General features: G+C 37.8%; 1 protein-coding gene across 2 annotated transcripts in view; it reads left to right on the forward strand.

The window, feature by feature from the left end:
- The window catches only part of Parg (poly(ADP-ribose) glycohydrolase), a 105167-nt gene that overhangs the window by 43002 nt on the left and 41191 nt on the right, over positions 1-20974 (forward strand). For both annotated transcript variants that reach the window (XM_041662675.1, XM_041662676.1), the window contains 4 exons: positions 5344-5436; positions 7918-8075; positions 14216-14295; positions 18225-18285. In XM_041662675.1, the coding sequence (XP_041518609.1) occupies positions 5344-5436; positions 7918-8075; positions 14216-14295; positions 18225-18285 (392 nt within the window). The remainder of the gene's footprint in view (positions 1-5343; positions 5437-7917; positions 8076-14215; positions 14296-18224; positions 18286-20974) is intronic.

Raw genomic sequence — 20974 nt, forward strand, 5'->3', positions numbered from 1 at the left:
TGTCTAATTTTTAGTATTTCTAACATACACCATGTCTAGTAAATAACTCTCCTACACTACACATTAAGTCAAATGGTAGTAATGAATGTAATTGTACTAACAAAGATAAAGCATTTACCAGTTAAAAATAGAAAGATTTCATTGCCTGCCATGCCCTCTTCATCCCACTCCAACCCCATGCTAGAAGAAAGAACAGTGTCTGAGCAGTGATATTCCTAGTCAAATGACTGTCAAATTAATCAAAGGACAAATGTAGATTATACCTAGTACAAGTTAAAAGACAGATATTTTAAAACTCAGAAAATTTCTTTTATCTTTAAACCATATAATTTCATATATTTTAATGTATTATGATTTTTATCAGTATTTCCCAGATATGAGTCATAGTATTTTCACAAGTCATAGGGAAATCCTGCATAACTTGTTCTAAGAGGGAGGGAGAGAGAAAGAGAAAGAGAGTGTGTGCACTCAGCATCAGAGTAGCTTCGTAGGAGCCTTTGCTTGTCTCTATGCAGCCCTGAAGTCATTGGCCCTTCACATTATCTGCTCTCTGCCGCTGCGTTCATTTTGTACTTCTTTTGGTGTTATGAAAGAACGGTCTTATTTAGAGCTTCAGATTAGTTAGCTACTAATTTGTAAAGCATGCCTTCTTAAATATGAAAATATTAGATTGAGTATTTCCCAAAAACCAGTTGTATCATATTAAAATGTGGAGAGCGTTGTTATGGAAGCCATAATTGTGATGGCTGATACACATGAGAGATCACCCTGTGGCTGGCCTGTCAAACTTTCATGAGCCTTCAGAAATTAAGGAGAATAAGTGAGTTTGTTTTCTTGTAAGCTGTCACATTTCTCTCTTCAAAGTGTCAGCCTGAGCGGTACACAGATAAATGTTAGAAACATTCACCTTCTTTAGCTGATTCTTTACTCTTACATAATTTAGTGATACAATTTTTCTTTTCCCTCTAATGTTTAATTTTTCTGTTCTCTGAAAACATGCCTAAAGAATAAGTTGACATGAAAGATCTTACTTCTTTTAATTTTTGAAATGGGAACTTTGCTCCTAAAGGGACTTGTGATATGCTAGTGGAATTTCCAGTAGGCTTAAGATAGATTATAGAAGCTGAGCCCTGTACAGTCCAGTCACCTCTTAAGAGCCTGCCAGAGTCATTTTGCTAAGCAGTAGAGGTTCTAGAAAGGAGAATGAGCTTTGTAAAATAAGCTAGCTAAGTGAGATAGATGACTGTTAAAGTATTTTTATTAACACTGTTATATATGAACACCCCTGTTCCAGACATGGTGAATCAGTCGTTAATCTTGTCTTAGAGGGACTTCTAGTAAGCGCTAGAAAGCATGTCCATAAATAACAACAGAAAGCAGAAAATTTTAAGGGTCTTTTTTTAAGCACAGAAAGATTGCTAGAGAAAACTAGAAAGGAGAAATGAATGGACTTTGAAGCAAAATAGCACTTGAACAATACCAAGAAAATGTCGCAGGTTTAGGCATTAAGAAAGACATTGTAGTCATGGAACAAATAAAGTCTGTGGTAGTATAAGTAGGTGCTGTAGAAGACTGAGTAGTTGAGCTGCGAGGTATGAACAATGAAAGGTTGGTGTGTATGTATCTGTATGGTTATCATTTTTATGATATACTAAATAAGATAAGCATATAGGTCAAGATAGGCTAAATATTTTAATATTTAGGTAGACAACTAAAGCTTAATTATTTAATATTAATATTTAATATTATGTAGATACATAAATATCTTAATTCATGGAGTTTGTACTGTATTGAAAGGGTGATAAAAGCCATTGAGATGGTTTCACGTAGAGCAGGGACGTACTAGGATATACTTGGGCAGAAAGCAAAGGCCAGCAGTTAGATCATGCAGTATTCCTGGTAAGAGTAGATGAGGGCCTGAGTCAGAGCAGCTTAGTGGTTAAGAGGGGTAATGAATACAGGAGCTCTTGTTGAAAACTAGTCAATGGGATTGTTTTGTTTTGTTCTTTTTAACGAGGAAGAGGCTTCAGAACAGTTGTGAATTACTGGCCCATTACCTAATACACTTTGCATTTGTGCATGGAGCTGTACCTCCCTCAGACACTATTTTATACGAACCTTCAAAACTGATATTAAGCAGAGTCATAGGATTGTCTATGGTATGGATAAGAAAAGGAAGAATTCAGGATTTTCCTTTATGTACATCTGGCTCTGTAACTCGTTTTCCAGTTTCCTGGCCAGCAAGTACCCCCTCTTATGATCTGGGAGAAAACTCCACACCTCTAGTCTTAATGCCTGCTACTCTGGTTTTGAGTGTAACGACAACTAACTGCTTTATCTTTGAGCTTTAACTTCTAAGCATTCTTGTACTTTCTCTCTTATAAGACTCTTTCAGGATAAACTGTGCTTTTGTTATCACCAATTGTGTGTTGGTGTATAATTCTGTTTGGTTTTGGTCTTCGTGTGTATGCAAGTGTGTGTACATGGGGCTGGGGGTAGAACTCAGGTGCCATTTCTCAGGCATAATCCACCTTATTTGCTTTGTTCTGTTGTTTTGATCTGTTTTGTTGAGATAGGCTCTCTCACAGGGACCCGGGACTTGACAACTGGACTTGTCTAGCTGGCTCGCAAACCCCAGGGTTCCACCTATCTCTCTGCCTCCCCTGCACTGCTTTTGTTGCCTTTTTTTTTCTTTAATTTTAAACTTGGTTGCCAGGTATCCAACTCAGTTCCTTATGGGTACAGTGTGCACTTTACTGACTGAGCTATAGTGAACTCCCAAGCTCCGCTGGCTTTGTTTTACTGTGGTACTGGGGGGAGGGGAGGAGATCAATGACCTCGTACTTGTTAAACAAGGACTCCACCATTGAGTACATCCTCAGCTTTTTCATGGTTAACCAACTCTTCCTCAGCAAATGGTGAATCTTATATATTGTGCTTGGTAGTGAGGACATGAGATATTTACAGCACAATCCTTATATGTTTACCATTTCATACATTTGAGAAGAGGGGAGAAAAACTAATAAAATAATTATAAACTTTAATAACTGCTCTTACAAGTGTGTGTGCTCAGCTATACAGTCATGGAGGGAGGATCATTAAACATGGGAGAAAATGTCACACAGAGACGAGAATGAATTCCCAAAATTTAACTAGTGGCAGTATAAAATGTAAACAAGGCAGGGGGTTACATAACATATCATAATTATGCCTGTTATTTGTTGAAAACCTCATAATTCTACAAGAACTACAGTTATTTTATGGATGAACAGACAGAAATGTAATGGTGTAACTTAAAATACATTTAAAAGTGAATTCTTGGATTATAGAAGAATAGATAGATATATGATAGAAGCAAATGTAATAAAAGATTAATATAGAAACTAAACATGCATTTGAGTGTTCTGTATATAGTTTTAATTTTTCTATTTAAAAAGATGTAATCTGAAGACTTATTCTGTTCTTGATACACAAATGAAATTCTCTACTGTCCTAAAGTAACCCATGAAAATGGGAAGGAAAACAGATAAAATTAGAAATGAATGTTACTTAATAAAGAAAAGACAATTGTTTTAGCCCACAGTTCAGGAGGTTCAAAGCCCTCTAGGCTCAGTAATGAAAATGGTATTATGGAAGGGAGAGGAAGAGAGAGATCACATAGTGAGACAAGAAGCCAGAGACTGAGAAAGGGCATTTCTGTAACAACCCTTTTCTGAGAGTTAGCTAAGAACTCGGGAGAATACGCTGGTGCCTCCCAAGAACAATACTCACAGTGACCTCCTGATGCTTGCATATGACCTCCCATCAGTGCCTCACTGGGGACAGTTTCCCAGCACACAAACCAGTAGAGGGTGCAGTCAAACCATAGCAGTTCATGGCTCCAAAAGCTGGAAAGCAAAATGTTCCTTGATGGTGTGTTTAAGTCACATACTAGCACTTAGTAACAATCATGAGAAAGAGGGAACCTACAGCAGCCTACTGAGTCTCAGAGGTTTGTTTTGTTTTAAATGAAAAGTCAACCTGAAAAAACACCAACTGACCTGGCTTTTGGGAGGCAGAGGCAGGCAGATCTCTGAGTTCAAGACCTGCCTGGTCTATAGAGCTAGTTTCAGGACAACCAAGGCTACACAGAGAAACCCTGTCTCAGGAGACCAAACAAACAAAAAACCCACAAACTGTATGAGTTTATTTACATGACACAAAAGTTTGGAAATGGGGAAATACATTAGTAGGTGCTAGTGTTAGGGTCAGTGAGATTAAGGGTTTAACTGTAAACGGATGGTAGAAGTTCTGTTCTGTAGTGAACAGTTCTGTGTCTTTTTTTTTTTTTCGAGACAGGATTTCTCAGTGGTTTTGGAGCCTGTCCTAGAACTAGCTCTTGTAGACCAGGCTGGCCTTGAACTCTCAGAGATCCGCCTGCCTCTGCCTCCCGAGTGCTGGGATTAAAGGTGTGCACCACCTGCTGTAGTGTTAAGTTCATTTTAGTTTCATCAGTCCTGTTTTTTACAGTGGGTGTTAATGAACAATATTTTGTGCAGGTTGTTGTTTCCCCCCAAAACTAATAATCATCTTGTGTTACTTGCTATAGCGTTGAAAACTAGATGAACATGGCCCACAAGTCTCATCTTGGTGTGCTTTCGGGTGTGATGCAGGAAACATGGTTTTACCTTCCCAAATGTACCCAACAAGGGAGAATTAAAGATCATAAGTAACCTCATTGTCTCTTAGTCAGTGGGTTAGTCTGGGCACAGATAGTTTGCTTCAGAGTAATTATGGAGCTTTCTTCATAATTATGGTAATGTCTTATGTTAGTGACGTTGAAATTAAATAGGTCCTTTAGGGATTATGAGAGAGCCCTTGGTGTTCGGTTTTCAGCTGACATAACCAAGGGTAGAGTGTGCTGTTTTTTATTTACAAGTACTACATTAAAAATTATTTATTTGTTTGTTCATTTGTGTGTATATGTGTGCATATATAGGTCATAGGACATCTTGTAGGAGTCGGTTTTCTCCACTGCCATATAGGGCCCGGGGAGTGAACTCATGTCATTAGGCTTGGTAGAAAGTACCTTACTCTGCTGAGCCAGCTTGCTGGTTTTACAAATATTATGGGTTTTTTTTGGTAAATATTGTTAGTTTGAGAGAGACTTGATTTGGGGCTACTTTGTTTTTGGAAGACATTTAGGTGAATGATATGAATTGGTAAGTTTACTGGTGAACCTGCTGGTTTGTTTCTACATGTGTTTGTTGGTTATGACACTGTGCTTTACATTGGGGATTCAAAATTAACACATGGTTACTATTCGCAACTGTTAGTCATGTAATATATTTCATTGATTTTCAGGTACTTGAAGAAGCAGAGGCTCAACATTTGTATCAGTCCATTTTACCTGACATGGTGAAAATTGCACTCTGTCTGCCAAATGTTTGTACCCAGGTTAGTAAATGTAACTTCCTTAGTGTGTTCTTTGGACTCAAATGGCTATGGTGGGAAAGGGGGTTCTGCTAAAGAACAGGGCACCTCTGCTGTGTCACAGAGAGGCTAGTGGCCTGAGAGGAAGGGCACTACCAAAGCACATTACAAATGCAGCATTCAGTTTCAAGCTTCCTTTTCCATTGCTGCAGTTTGTTTACTCAGACTCCTCTTCCTCCATTTATTTAAACAACGTCTTCTAAAAATAATTATTTTAAAGCAAACTAGTGGGTTTGGTTTATTTTTTAAGATGACTTAATACTACCTACATCTCCCTCACCTTCCTACAAAGTGATACATTACTATAGCAGCTGCAGTCATGTTATTTTCTTAACTTTTAAAAGTAAAAGAAAAACTATTGTGTAACATAATTTTGTTTGGAATGCCTAAATTGCATATTGCTCCCAACAGATAACCTCAGAATTTAGTGACTTGAATAGGAGACTTGTGCAGGCTTAGTTATTATTGGTCATGAATTTGTGGGCAGCTTGCTGAGTAAGTTGTGGCTCACTGTCTCTCCTGTGGTTGCAGTCAGGATGTCAGCGAGGACTGTGGCCATGTGGAGGCTCGACTGGAGCTTCACCTACACCTTTGCAGGAGGTCTCGTGTGGGCCTTTCCATACACTGAGTAGGCGTCAGGACTTGGTTGCCACCTTCCTCAGTGCAAAATTAGAGTTAAAAGTTAAAACCAATCAAGATTGTGTTCTATATATCCAAAGGATGCTCAATCGTACCACAAGGACATGTGCTCAACTATGTTCATAGCAGCTTTGTTTGTCATAGCCAGAACCTGGAAACAACCTAAATGTCCCTCGACTGAAGAATAGATAAGGAAAATGTGGCACATTTACACAATGGAGTACTACACAGCAGAAAAAATAATGACATCTTGAATTTTGCAGGAAAATGGATGGAGCTAGAAAACATTATTTTGAGTGAGGTAACCCAGACACAGAAAGACAATTATCACATGCACTCATGAGTGATTTTTAAACATAAAGCAAAGAAAACCAGCCAACAAATAACAATCCCAGAGAATTTAGACAACAATGAGGACACTAAGAGAGACTTACATAGATACAATCTACATGGGAAGTAGAAAGTAGAAAAAGACAAGATTTCCTGAGTATTTGGGAGCATGGGGACCTTGGGGGAGGGGAGAGGCAGGGAGGGGAGCAGATAAAAATGTAGAGCTCAATAAAAATCAAAAAAAAAAAAGATTGTTTTCTAAGCCGTCCCCACTCTGTTTGCTGCCTTACCTGACCTCAAAGCTGACTTGAAATAATGTTTTGGAGAGAAAATAGAGATGAATGTGAACTTTTTGGTTCCTCTGCCTTATAAGAGATGACGCCTATGGTCTGGTGCAGAAAAACAATTTCTTTACTTTTCCCCAGTTGCTTACCTTTGAATTTCTTCAGTAGAAATAGTTCAATTGTCAGTTGAATTTTTTCTTCTTACCATCAGACTGTTGTTCTCACCCTAGTGTGTTTTCTGTTACTAGGAAATGCAGTCCTGCTGTCTCAGCTGCCTTCCATTGAGTGCTTTTGGGGTGGTGGTGCCTGAGGTGTGATCAGGGTGCTTTACGGGAGGCAGCTGCTGAGATGTGTGTGGACACCAGCACACTTGTTCTGAGTGCAGCTGAAAGGGAGAAGGGGACTATTTTAAACTTAACAACTCATGGGAAACTCTTTTGTTTCACCAGGATGTCTTTAAAACTGCAATTTAAGCATTTGAATTAAAGCACAACACATTGAACACAATGCTCAGGTACTTAGAGGTCGTGGTGTTTGGGTTGCCACAAAAAGACTGAAGAAAATTGTCCTGCGTCTTCCTTGACTTGGTGTGGTTTATAATGTAGAAAATGCCTTTATTTTTACAAGTTAAACATAGTTCTTTTTGGCAGTTTTCATGTGTTCTGTTAAATGCTTTTGTAAAATTAGATTTGGTTCTCATAAAGAAATTAGCAGTATGCAGTGTGGTTTAGAATAGGAGGAAAATGACTTATTTATTCAATCATATTAATTATTTTGTTTGGGACTTAGAAAAAGTACTGCATCCCACCATTTTTAATGCAAGAACATAACATATACAATAATAGTTAAACTCAGTATTGCATTTTTTCCAACTTGTTTTAATTTTCACTACAAGGGTAATTTGTTAATGTTTATTTCCTGAGGTGTCTTGGTTTTCCCTGGTAAGTAATATTTTGTATTCTCTTTAGTATCATTATTGATTAAAAATCTACACCTTGTCAAATGAGTACACTTTTCTTATCGTCTCCGATAATCAGCCCTTGACTTTTAACAGTATTCCTGATTTAAGGACTCAAGAATGGCTTGAAATTATTCTTGCTTTAATTTAGAAAATGCAATTTGGTACCTCTGTCTTCAAAATTGCTAAACTAATTATTGCGTTTCTCATCTGTATTTTTGTTTCCTTCATCAGCCAATACCGCTTCTGAAGCAGAAGATGAATCATTCTATCACCATGTCGCAGGAACAGATCGCTAGTCTTTTAGCTAATGCTTTCTTCTGCACATTCCCCCGACGGAATGCCAAGATGAAATCAGAGTATTCTAGTTACCCAGACATTAACTTCAATCGGTATGTTTTCAGAGAGTACCTTGTGAAGGGTGGAAGAAACGAATATTCTAGAGTTAATAAACATTTGTTCAGGTGATGTTTTGACCATTTTTCAGACATGATAATTAAAGTTCACAGAGGTAAAGAGCTTGATCAGAATCTTTTTGAGCATTACCTTCCTTTTGGAGTCATAACCTATTTTAGCTTATATTATCCATTCCCCAGCCCTGAAGCCAACCATTTTCTAAGAGTCCTTGGTTCCTTTCATTTAGATACTGAGATCTGGGTAGTGGGTTTGCTCATTGTTTTTAGTGCAGCTTATTTTCATATAGGCAGAATTTCTGACAGCTCGACATGACAGTGTAGAAATATATTCATAAATCTCCCCAGTACCATAGTGCTAATTTCAAAGGCCTGTCAGCCGCTCAGAACCTCTTGTTCTACAGTTGTCTTCCAGTCACGGTGGCTTCTAAAGATGCTGGGAAGGCAGCCGCGGAACCAGAGTAAACCTTACAGTTACAAAATCCTTCTCTCCCTGGAGATGAGAAGAATTCTAGAATAAAGCTGATTAGGAGCTGATGCAATTTTTTTAATTTAAAAAAATCAAAATTAAGTCTTAAGTACATTTATAGGATTTTTAAAGCAAATAAAAAATATGAAATTATTTAAATATAAGAATACTCAGCCAGGTAACACACACCTTTAATCTCATATGTTAGGCAGAAGCAGGTAGGAACTGTGAGTTTGAGCCCAGCCTGGTTTACTGGACGACACAGAAAATCTGTCTCTAAAAACAAAAACAAAACAAAAAGAATACTTGCAGGCTACCATAATTTTCAAGTTATAGTAAGGGCTCGCAAACATTAAAAAATGAAGGGAAATCCCAATCATATAATTAGTCTATACTATCAACACAAAGGGGAACATTAGCAAACAAAAAAATGTATACATTCTGTGTAGCTCAATAGACAGCAAACAGCCACTGTATTCCTCACTGTGTGTTAAGTGCACTAGTTATAGAGACCAGGCAGGCTAAATCCTTTGTTCCTAGTAGAAATTGTCTGTTTTTTAAACTTTACAACTTTCTGGATTGCCGTCTTTTCATGTGGTTTTTATTCCTCCTTCAAGATTCAGTTCACAGGTCAAGTTTTCAGCTGTCTGCTGGACAGTCCTCTTCAGCAGTGTATACCTGCCTCCTCTTAAGAGGTGGTGTGGTTTTTGTTTGGTGGTGGTTGTTGTCTTCATTTTATTTTATGTGTATTGGTGTAAGAGTATCAGATGCCGTGGAACTGGAGCTACAGACAGTTGTCAGCTGCCATATGGGTGCTGGGAATTGAACCTGGGTCCTCTAGAAGAGCAATCACTTCTCTTAACCAGAGTCATCTCTCCTGCCCCAGGTGGTGTTTTTTTAATGACTCTAACCTAACAAGCAACAAGAAGATGACTGTTTCTACCCACTGATGTGTCTGTTGTGGCTCACTGTTGTCCTTTTTGTGGGAGTTTCCAGGCAGGGAAGATTGTATATGTTTCAGAGAGCATCTGCCTCAACTATAGAAATGAGGCCTAAACACTGTCTTATGCTCAGATGTGGTCTGACTACCTTGTCAAAGCAGAGTATTCCGAGAATGCCCAAGAAATGGAAGCAACAACAGAGTTTGTTCATGTCTGCGTCCCCTCCCTCCCTCCCTCCCTCCCTCCCTCCCTCTCTCTTTCTCTCTCTCTCTCTCTCTCTCTCTCTCTCTCTCTCTCTCTCACACACACACACACACACACACACACACACACACACACCATTCCCCCACACCTCACACCCCATTTCTAGGAGATTGAGGACAATAAGCCATTAACCAGTAATACAGTATTTTTCCTTCCTTTCTTACTTCCCTTCCTTCCTCCCTTCCTCCCTTCCTTCCTCCCTTCCTCCCTTCCTTCCTTCCTTGCTGGTTTGTATTTATATTTATAACTTTTGACAATTCAGGAGACAGAGAGTTTGTGTGTGTGTTTCTCTATTCAGTCTCAAGTGAGATAGGGCTAGCTACTTGATTGAATAAAAAAAAAATGGTAAAAGTATGTGGTGGGAGGCTGACGTCAATAAATTGAATAAGCCTTCCTTCTTTTATTTATTGTTGTGTTCTTCCAGGCCTGCTTAGTTATGTTAAATACCTCTGACCTTTTTCCCCTGCTTGCCTTTCTCAGCCTGAACATTTATATAAAGGCTTCCAATGTGATTAGCATTGATGCTTCTGAAATCACATGGAAACTAGATGGTCAGAGATAAATTGTGGGTCTCAGCAGTGAGCAGCCCAGGAGGCTTTTACAATCTGCCTCTTCCCTGAATTGAAATTGCTGCTGGGGCCATATGGCAGTGTTTCACAAAGGAGCCAAGAACGACTTTCTGGCTAGATCCCATATTGTCACTTGCTTCTGTTTTAAAATGAATTTTATTTTGAACTTGATTTACTATATACCAGTGGGATTGATACTTAAAGAGGTGTGTGTGTGTGTGTGTGTGTGTGTAAATTCCAGTAATGTTTTCAGCAGTTCCACTCAGGGGAAGATTTTAGTTAACCATGTTTCTCTGTAAGTATGGAAGGAAAAACACACATTAGTAACTCCCTGACCCTTTACTGACTTCTTCTCTTGACAATGCAAAATGTTTTGTTTAGAACAAAGTGTGGTTGCTTAGCTAGTTTTTTCTATTGTCTTACAAAAGTAATCTGTAATTATCACGTAGTGAAATGTGTAAATAGCTTCCCTACATGGGCAAGGGTTGTTATGACCTGGCTTATGTACAAATTTGTGTACATGTTGCTGACTGAAAAATGTTCTTCAAATATATACACCTAGGGTTTTGAAAAATCTACATTAAAAAAAGAAAGGTGTTAGGAAGTTTAAAATCAGGTGATACTTGGTAACTTGGTTGCCCCTCCTCTCTCCTTGAAGTCTGTTGTGTGTATCTTATACCCTCTCTGCTCCCAGACCCATGTGTGTCAGCCCACTCTTCTCTCCCTGCTCCATCTGCAGCTCCTTGTTTTTTCTCTTTATCCCCAAGAGTCTCTCCTTAGATTGTATATCATCTCATATTAACATTTTCATGTTTATTTCCAGTGAATTCTGCTATTTTTACATGATACAAAAATAGATGAATTCATTTTATTTGGGTGGTTATGCATAGTGGAACCAAACTGAAAAATCGTCATGAAGATTTAAACCCATTTCTCTTGATGACTGCATTTATACACACGCATGCGCACACGCGCACACAGAGAGAGTGAGGAGAGAGATCCTTCTTGGCTCTGTAAAGAATATGAAGAATGTGGAACATAATGGTGCCCTCTTTTAATTCCAGCACTCTGAGGCAAAGGCAGGTGGACCTCTGAATTTAAGGTCAGCCTGGTCTACTTCGCAAGTTGTAGGCCAGCCAGGGCTGTCAGCAGTGAGCATGATGGTGGGGAGAAAAGGCTGGTGAATGGCTCAGCAGGAAAGTTGCTTGTCACACAGGTCTGATTGTGAATTCCATCCCTAGCGAGTTAGGAACTGGCTTCCAACAGCGTTCCTCAGACCTCTACACGTTCACCTTGACATTTGTGCACATAACACATATGCAGATACATAAAAATTAACTTTAAAAAAGAAACTGACGTTTACATAAAAAAGAACCTGAGAAATCTTATTTGGTTACACAGTAATTTGAAATTGGGCTTAGAATATTAAATGAACGCAATATGTACAAGTGCTGCTTGATTTATAGACATCTGGGAGTATTTTGCTTGGCTGTTTAGCTAACTGGTTGGTTCTTTTGAGACAGTGTGATGTAGTTCAGGCTAGCCTTGAATTTGACTAGCTGAGGTTGACCTTCAACTCCTGATCTTTCTGCCTCAACATTCCAAGTCCCAGGATTGTACACATGTGTACCATACCCAGCTCTGTACCTTTAAGATTTAAATGTAAAATAAAATAGTTACTCTTATTTGTAGTGATAATAATAGCCATATAATGTTCTAGAAAAATCCATATTGCCAGGCTAATAAGTCTGTAATCCCAGGGAGCTTCTAAGGTTAATAATTTGCGATTATGGTTATGAAATATGAGGGCTTTTATGTGGTTTTAAAAGTAGCTGACCATATATGGATCATTTTTCCTTTTGGGGAAATTACTCTTTAAGGACAATAGTCATTTTCTCTTCTTTCTGTAATAGTCATATTAAAGAAGTTCCTCCTTAGTTGAATTGTATCATACATCAGATCATCCCTAAAAAAATGAGGCTGTGTTTTCTATTTATACTCCTTTCTTCTGTTAAGTCGTAATTTTAGAAAGGAATTTTGTATAGAGATCAGGGTATTTACTTAGTAAATCATGCTTATTGATGTAAGATGTTTAATTAAACTGCCATGTGACTTTTTCCTTCCCATTGTCATTTTTATTTAGACAGACTTTGTCCTAGTTGGCATATTAAGAGTAGATCAAGAGGAAAACTTTGTTTTTATAGTCTCTTTTTTTAGCTGCCAACTAGATTTAAACATGTTTGTAGTAACTATTTTAGAACAGCAAATCTGAAGTGAGTAAAACTCACCTTATAGGTACTGTTAAACTATTTTTTTTTGTTGTTTTTTTTTTTCAAGACAGGGTTTCTCTGTGGCTTTGGAGCCTGTCCTGGAACTAGCTCTTGTAGACCAGGCTGGTCTCTAACAGAGATCCGCCTGCCTCTGCCTCCTGAGTGCTGGGATTAAAGGCATGCGCCACCACCGCCCGGCTCTGTTAAACTATTTTTTAAAGTAGAGCATATGGTAGATTAAAATACTGTGCAGTATTGGCATTCCTTTTAGGTAATGATCATACATTTTTTTCCAGAAGTTGACTCTGAATTCAGATCCATCTACACAGCATCCTTTGCTGTATTTCCTTTCCATTTTTTAATTTATTTTAGTTGTAGGATTTTCTGTAAATTGCCTTTCCCCTTTCTTACATAAGATTGTTCTTCTAATCATGAAAATGGTACTGATTTTACCACTTACTAAAGAAGACTTTTACTTGAAGGCTTTCTGGATTTAAAGGCAGAATATATGACTAGGGGCAGGAAATCTTCATTATTTATAGCCACTGATTCTTCACATGCTTTTTAAATGCCTTTGGAAAACTAGCTCTTAGGCCCAAAAGTGCTTTTGTGTGAAATCTTATAATGAACTACTTACCCAGGTCATTCACTTCTAAAGCCCTGCATTTTTTTCCTCTGGATAAATTGCATTACATGTTAACAATAACAATGCCATGCCATTACAAAGAAAATAGAATCACGCGGTACATATCGAGATTGCTGGATACTGGGCAGCACAGAGAAGACTTGGGTTTTGTTACCAAGCAAAGGATCTGTGTTAACTCAGACTGCTATAAAAAAACAGCACGGGCTCGGTGGCTCAAACAGCAAAGCTTATTTTTTGACAATTTTGGGGGCTAGACATTCCAGATAAAGGTGCTAGTGATTCGGTGTGAGGTGAGAGTTCCTTGTGTCTTATAGACTGTGTCTTCTCACTGTCTCACCCGCTGCATCCTCTTCTTAGGAACCCAACCCTGTAGGACTTATATCTTCTCATCTGATTTCACTTTGCCTTCTCCACAGCCTTATAGACCTTATCTCCAAATAGAACCTTGTTGGGGATTTTGTAGTCAACACAAATATTTGGAAGACAGAAACATCTAGTCCAGAACAAGATTTGTTTAATTACCAAAGACTGCTCATTCAGTCCCAGTGTCTTGTCATAGCTGTCTTTGTCTTTTATTACAAATACTCAGAATGAGGATTTTTCTGAGATACCATTTGTTTAGGTACATAACTCCTTAGTAATATTATGCATTATAAATAGTATTTGCCATGAAGACATTAACTGTGTGGCTTGAATTGTCCCTGGGTACAGAACAGTTTGGGCTGGAGGACTAGCTGGGAGACGAGCACTGCTGTTGATTCAGCTGGCCTTGAAGGAGCCTAGTTACAGGCAGGTTGAATGCTCGCTTGATGCCCTTGGTATCCGCATCAGCTTTCTGCTTCTCCGAAATCCCAGGACTGATTCTGGAAGAATTTGTTTTTAGTATTTAATTAAAAATAGAGATTTGGTGTTTGTGAATTACAAAGGCATTTTAATCCTTTTACTTCTGGCCTTTTTCAGGTTGTTTGAAGGACGTTCATCAAGGAAACCAGAGAAACTGAAAACACTCTTCTGCTACTTCCGAAGAGTCACAGAGAAAAGTAAATTCCTTTCATTCATAACTATAATTTTTCTTGCTGATGGTAAAAATTCAACTCAAATAATCTGAAAAAATCTTTTGTATTTTGAAATATACTTGCTTGTTCAAATACATTTAAATAATAATGATTTAATATAATATCCTAGATGTATACTGTTCATGTATAGACATAAATGTATACTGTAATATCTGAAATTAGACCTATGTACTTTGAAATAAATACCCAAGGGTTGTTGTGACCCAAAATGACTTTCAAAAGAAAGTTTAATGACCAGAAAATACATTAGGATGCTTCTTATTTAAAGAAAAATTTGCTGGCTTACTTTTTATCTATAAAATCACTCGATTTTCCTCTCATTCCTCTTTCCTGCCCCATTGTCCTAGTTTATAACCATGATAAACAGAATGATAAAAAAGCAGCTTGGGGAGAGGGTTACTTTAGCTTCCCCTCGCAGGTGACAGCTCATGGCTAAGGGAAATCACGGCAGGAGTTCAAGCAGGAGCTGAAGCAGACACTATGACAGATTGCTACTTATTCCCTCATCTTACACAGCTCAGGCTCACCTGCCCAGGGATGGTGCTGCCCAAAGTAGACTGGGCCCTCCCAGTCAGTCATCAAGCAAAGTAGTCTCTCACAGACATGGCCATAGACCAATTTGATCTGGACAATTCCCCAACTGATATTCCTTCTCCCAAGGTGACTCTAGATTGTGACAAGTTGACAATAAAAACTGACCAGTGCATCCACTAAGCCTGCCATAGGGCTTTTATGAGATTGAGTCAAACTTAGGTATACATGTCTGTCTTCCTCTGTAGGACCTTACTATCTTACTGTCCCCAAAGCAGATTCTCATCTGTGAGATAGAAGGATAATTATAATTACCTCAGGGTAGTTGCAGATATGAAGCAAGAGGATATTAACATACTTAATATGTTAGCTATCACCAGTAGGTAGACTTTTCTACAAGGTACAAGAAAGCCTTGCTAAGTAAGTCAGGTCTGGTTGGTCAAGTGAAATGAGCTTTCTTCTTTTCTTGTCTTCAGCTTAGAGGATTTTCTTAAGTCAGGTCTTGAAATCATTCTAAGGTCATTTACCCCTTTCAATGCAATGTTGCTAAATATTTGGTCAGATTTTTAGAAAGAAGTCTGGTGAAGAAGATTTTGATATTTAAGGGGAAAGCCGTATTCTTAATAAAATAGTATTTATAGTTTACTTAATTTAGTTTTGCATCCTATACTGAAAGAAATGTTAAGGAAGATGCAGGGTTGTTCAGGCTTATAAGAAACACAATTAAATTAGAATTTAGAATGATTTGTTAAAAATTTGACCTTTGGGCTGGGGAGTTGAGTTGGTAAAGTTCAGGCAAAGACCTTAGGTTGATTCCCTAGTGAAAAAAAGTTAGGCGTGATGGTGGGCATTTGTAATCTCTGCATTAGAATAACAGATGGGCTAGTACCTGTATTCTCTGGCCAGCCAGCCTAACCTACTTGACAAGCTACCAAACTAGCCTACTAGGCCAGTGAGATAAGCAAATGGGTGAATGAATGAATGAATGAATGAATGGAAGTTGGTAATACCTGAAGAATGCCCTAACATTCTCTGACTTACACACGGGGGGAGGGGGGAAGAGAAGAAAAAGAGAGGTCAAGCTATTAATTATTTTTACTAACATGTTTTAGATATAAATAAGTTATTGAAAGCTGACTTTGTATTCTGAGGGTCAAATCATATAATCCTTTTCTAAAAGTTAATTGACTTTCTAAGTTTTAAGACTTCATTTATTTACTTTGAGGAAAAAATTAAAAGCTTTTGTTTGTTTACCTAGAAATGTATAAACCCTCATAAGCTTTGGAACTTAGATTGAAGAAATTAATATAAATAAATTTATATAAATGAAAGTTGCTTCTTTTCTGCCCATCCCCCATTACTGTATAAATTACTGTGTATAGTAATTTACTTCTGTAGAAATACAGCACAGTGTTACTCTAGGTCTTGATGTGACTCTGGTGAGAGAAATAATATGAAAGGGAATTCAGAGTTTCTGGAGTCTACTGTGGAGAGACTGCAGAAATTGGCTTAAAGTACCATATTGCATTACGCTCCAAGACACCACATATGGTAGGATGTTCCATCACATTGTATTTCTCTAAGAAGGAGAAGATACTCCGAAATGGAGGACTGTCACATCATACATCTGTGCACTTAGTCAAGGATAAAGGAGAAATGAACCTGATGTGCAGAGGCAGACAGCAGAGACTTATACATCTCAACCGTGGCTCTGAAGAGGAGGAGGGAGAAACTTCAAGTGCCAGGCCTACAATCTTACTGCCAGTGTGGTCTGCAAAGGCCTGCAACAGGATTTAATCCAATTTCAAGCCAGTGTTGCCTCAAGCTGACTATTAAAGCAGACGCCAGTCTTTTGGGTGAAAATTGTATTATAATCCAGACCCATACCTTGGTAGCACCACTGTAAAATAGCACGCTGCTTTCAGAAACTAGTTTCAGAAAGAAACGAAACCAAAACATAGTTTCAGAATGGATAAGACTTAATTCTAGCAGGACCTACTTCTCAGTTTTGTTAAACATATGTATTTATTATTCATGATAAGGACTTCAGAACTATAAAATATAAAAGTTTTCTGAATTAAATTAGTTTATATAACTTAAGAAATAAGAATAATATAGGTTAAATATTTAAAACTTGATGACTTAAACATGCTCTCAAGATGTTGTGTTGCCAGGCGGTGGTGGTGCACGCCTTTAATCCCAGCACTCGAATCTCTTTGAGTTCAAGGCCAGACTGGTCTACAGGAGCTAGTTCCAGGACAGGCTCCAAAGCTACAGAGAAACTCTGTCTTGAAAAAACAAAACAAACAAACAAACAAAAAAGATGCGTTACTGTTTCTATCTGGATAGCCCTGTTATTCTCCCCCCTTCTCTTCCTTCTTTTGCCTTGCCTGCAGTGTTTATCAATTTCTCTTAGTCTCTCTTATGTGTAAATGACATTTAATGACCTCATTTCTCTGCTAGGTAATTGAATGACAAGCTAGACCTTGGTTTCTTATGTATATTCAGTGCTTCTCTTGTGTTTGGATATTTGATTTGACAAATTGCTGTGCATTTATTTTAGATAATCTAAAGACTATTTTAATATCCATATTAACAAAAAGTTCTGGTTCTAATACTGCTGGCCTGTATAATATTTGAGTTGCTGGGAGTAAAGAAATGCAGAATTGTCCACAAGAATGAGAGAGTGCAATTATTGCTGAACTTTCATTGGACTCAATGCCATTACCACTAATAGTTTCTGACATCTCTTTCTTAGGCTTAAGAGCCTTTTCCCCCTCAGAAGACAGCAGACATGGCATCAGCCTTTTAGCTTGTTTTTTGGTCTGAAGCAGACAGATTACTTCTGGCCAGCTGACTTATTTTTTGCTTTTGACTAAAAACAAACAAAGCAAAAAAGAAAGAAAGAAAGAAAGAAAGAAAGAGTAAATATAGCCAAAAAATATTTTTCTCCAAATTTATTGGCTACATTCAAAAATAGATCATCTTTTCCCTAAATTCTTACTTTTTAGTTTTTAAAGCTAAAAAGTGCCAGCTCTCAAATCATACTACTGTACTGCTCTTTACAGTTCTCTTCAGTGAGGATTATTGTTTTATAGAAGGAGATTCTAATGTTAAGAAGGTAGCATTTTTTTAGTCATTATTTTGAGCTCTGTGTCCTGTCTGCAGATTCAGTATGTCACAGAATGAACATCTAAAGATGAGTTTAAACTTCTGATCCTCCTGCCTCCAGCCCTGCCTGAGTGGTGTGATTGCAGGTGTAAACACTGAGCCTTTAGATACTGTTAGTGAGATTCTTTTGTTGAGTATGTCAACTCAAAATTAATACTTTGTGTGTTTGTTTTCTTTTATGACTTCTGTAGAACCTACTGGATTAGTGACGTTTACAAGACAGAGTCTTGAAGATTTTCCAGAATGGGAAAGGTAATAAAAAATTAATGATCAAGCCGGGTGGTGATAGCACACTCGTTTATTCCCAGCACTCAGGAGGCAGAGGCAAGCAGATCTCTGGGAGTTCGAGGCCAGCCTGGTCTACAAAGCAAACTCCAGGACAGCCAGGGCTACATTAATAGATCTTGCCTCAAAGAAACAAAAGAACAACAACAAAATTCAACCTTAGAATTACAAAGTCTATTTGATCATGAGAGGATTATTTTTTACATCTCTTGGAAAGATGGGTTTTCAGCCCTTAACTGCCCTGCATCCCAGGAGTCTCTTCCCATAAATGATTCATCCTTGCTTCTAATTATAAGAATGTGTCTTTTAAATAAAATTCTCATCTTTTGACCTCGTCTAGACTTCTGAAACACATTTTGTTCAGAGCGGAGAGGTTTCTCTATACGAAGATGCTGCCAAGTGAACGTCAGTGTTCTCCCTGGCACCCTGTGCAGTCAGCCTTTATATTTTCATGGATTCTTCTCCTAGAGGGCAGGGCACAGAAACATCTCATTTACTGTGTTTTAGAATTGGCAGGTCAGGAATTTTGAGATTTGATTGATTCCGCACTTAATACAGTTTTTTTTTTCCAAGTTTTATCTAGAAAAGCTGATGAGAGTAATAGCCAGTCTGAGTTAATCCACAATTGTAAGATTTTTAATACTCTGAAGTTGTTCATACGTTTCCTAATCTAGAGCAAGTTCTCAATGGTAACAATGGTTAAATAAATATGGGCCAGCTTTTTAAATACAAAAGATGATAACACTTATTGTGTGCACATTTTGGTATATAGTTCATGTTAAGAAATATTTCTTGTTTCTGGCTTTTTTTTCATTGCTTGTATTTTTGTTCAGATTTGGTGAAGAAGAATAACCCTTATGGTGGTCACCTTGAAGGGACCTATCTGCCTAGGTGATGCCATGGTCACCACAGATGTTTGTTTGTGAAAGAAGAACTTGAGCAGACTGAGGGCATGATTGAAATGTACTAGAGAGAAGTGGGTAGAAATAAACAGCACGAGCCAGGAAAGATGTGTACTTAGATCCACCACAGTTATAGATGAAGGCGGACCAGGAAGCCCACTAGAATGCCAGTGACTCTGCCATCCCTTCGATAGATGGAGACCAGACAAGCTCGTTGATGGGAAATTCATTGTTTTAGCACAGTCCATTCCATTGTTAGCTACAAGGTACCTAACATAGTAGTTCACCAAAATCATCTGTGGTCTTTAAGTCTCTTCCCCCACTCTTGATTATTTTTCTGACACTACAATTAGTGAATACAATTTGTTAAGTTCTTCAACATTTGACTTTTTACATACCTTAAAATTGCCTTCTTGACCTCTACTTCTAACTTTGACACAGGAGTATATAACTCATTTTTGGAACATAAACTTTCCTTTGACATGCCTTGATTTCAGTAATTTCTATTAAAATGTGTTGCCTCGAACTAAACATCCTACTGTGTCTCCCATCCAGACTAGAGTGGAGAGCGTTTCTTTTCTTTGCTTCTCTACTATGCTGAAACAGGAATTGAGGAACACGTATGTTTTATTCATGTCACTTTGGTATTAGTTTGACCTGTCACTAACATAAAGGGCACCCAGCATCCCCATGGACAGGTGGAAATGCAGACACTGATGTGGATGCTTTCTGAAAGGAATAGAGTAACTGTCCCTGTGTGAGACCAATTGTCCCTTTAACTCTGATAAGCGGAACCTAACTTAGTACTTTTCTAACTTAATTTTACTTTATTGGTGTCTTGTTTGTTTTAGCTGCTTCATGAGTGAGCTGGGAAATGTAATTAAAATCAGTCTCCCAGGCTCCACAGAACCAGAAAAATGCATGCACTTAAAGAGGGAAATGTGGCCAACCAAAGTAGTCCCAGTTGACAGTTCACAGATTCCTGGATCATGCCCCTTTGTCTTTCAGTTGTATCCCTATAGTCATATATCATATGCCCTCATATCCCCTTTGAATAAAATGACCAGGAAGCTAGGACCATGAGAGGGAATTTAAAAGTAATCTAATTGCATTCCATTCCTAGAACTCACATGAGTGTATTTTGTTTGTGTACTTATTCACCACCTACTCCAAAAACAGTATAAGAGTACTATTTAGGTTAGCATCCATATGTTATAATAGGTATGTCATATTTATTATAATTTAATATAGCTTTTTTATTCAGTATAGCAATTGGGGGAGGTGAATCTACTAAGAAAAAAGAATAACATCTTTAAGCGTTGTTGATGCAATGAAATTATCAACCCAATATAACAAAGGGCAATATCTCAATAACCATAGATTATGGAAAAAAGAAAATGATTGTGCCTCCTGAATACTTACTTACAAATGTTAGGTTTATCTGTCAACATTGTTAATATAAAAATTCCATAGGTCAGAATCCCATTGGCACCCCTCTCTAAACACTAGCTATCAAACTAGTGAAAATAGGGCTCCTCTAAGAACCAGGCAATTGCAGACTCCAGCATGATAATAAGGTTTCAAATATCCTCATTTTTGTGTCTTGAGAAATTTTTTAATTCTTAATTTCATGTAGGTGAAAATCATATTCTTTCTCATTTTAATGAAAATATGCATATTTGAGTGAGGAAAAATACCATGATTGTTAACATTATTTCTGGCTCTTGAGATTCAGGGTGGTTTTGTTTGTTCGT

The sequence above is a fragment of the Microtus oregoni genome, unplaced genomic scaffold (genome assembly GCF_018167655.1).
Source record: "Microtus oregoni isolate MIOR12 unplaced genomic scaffold, Mior012 000013F_ref0000133, whole genome shotgun sequence".
In the NCBI taxonomy this organism is placed as follows: Eukaryota; Metazoa; Chordata; class Mammalia; order Rodentia; family Cricetidae; genus Microtus; species Microtus oregoni.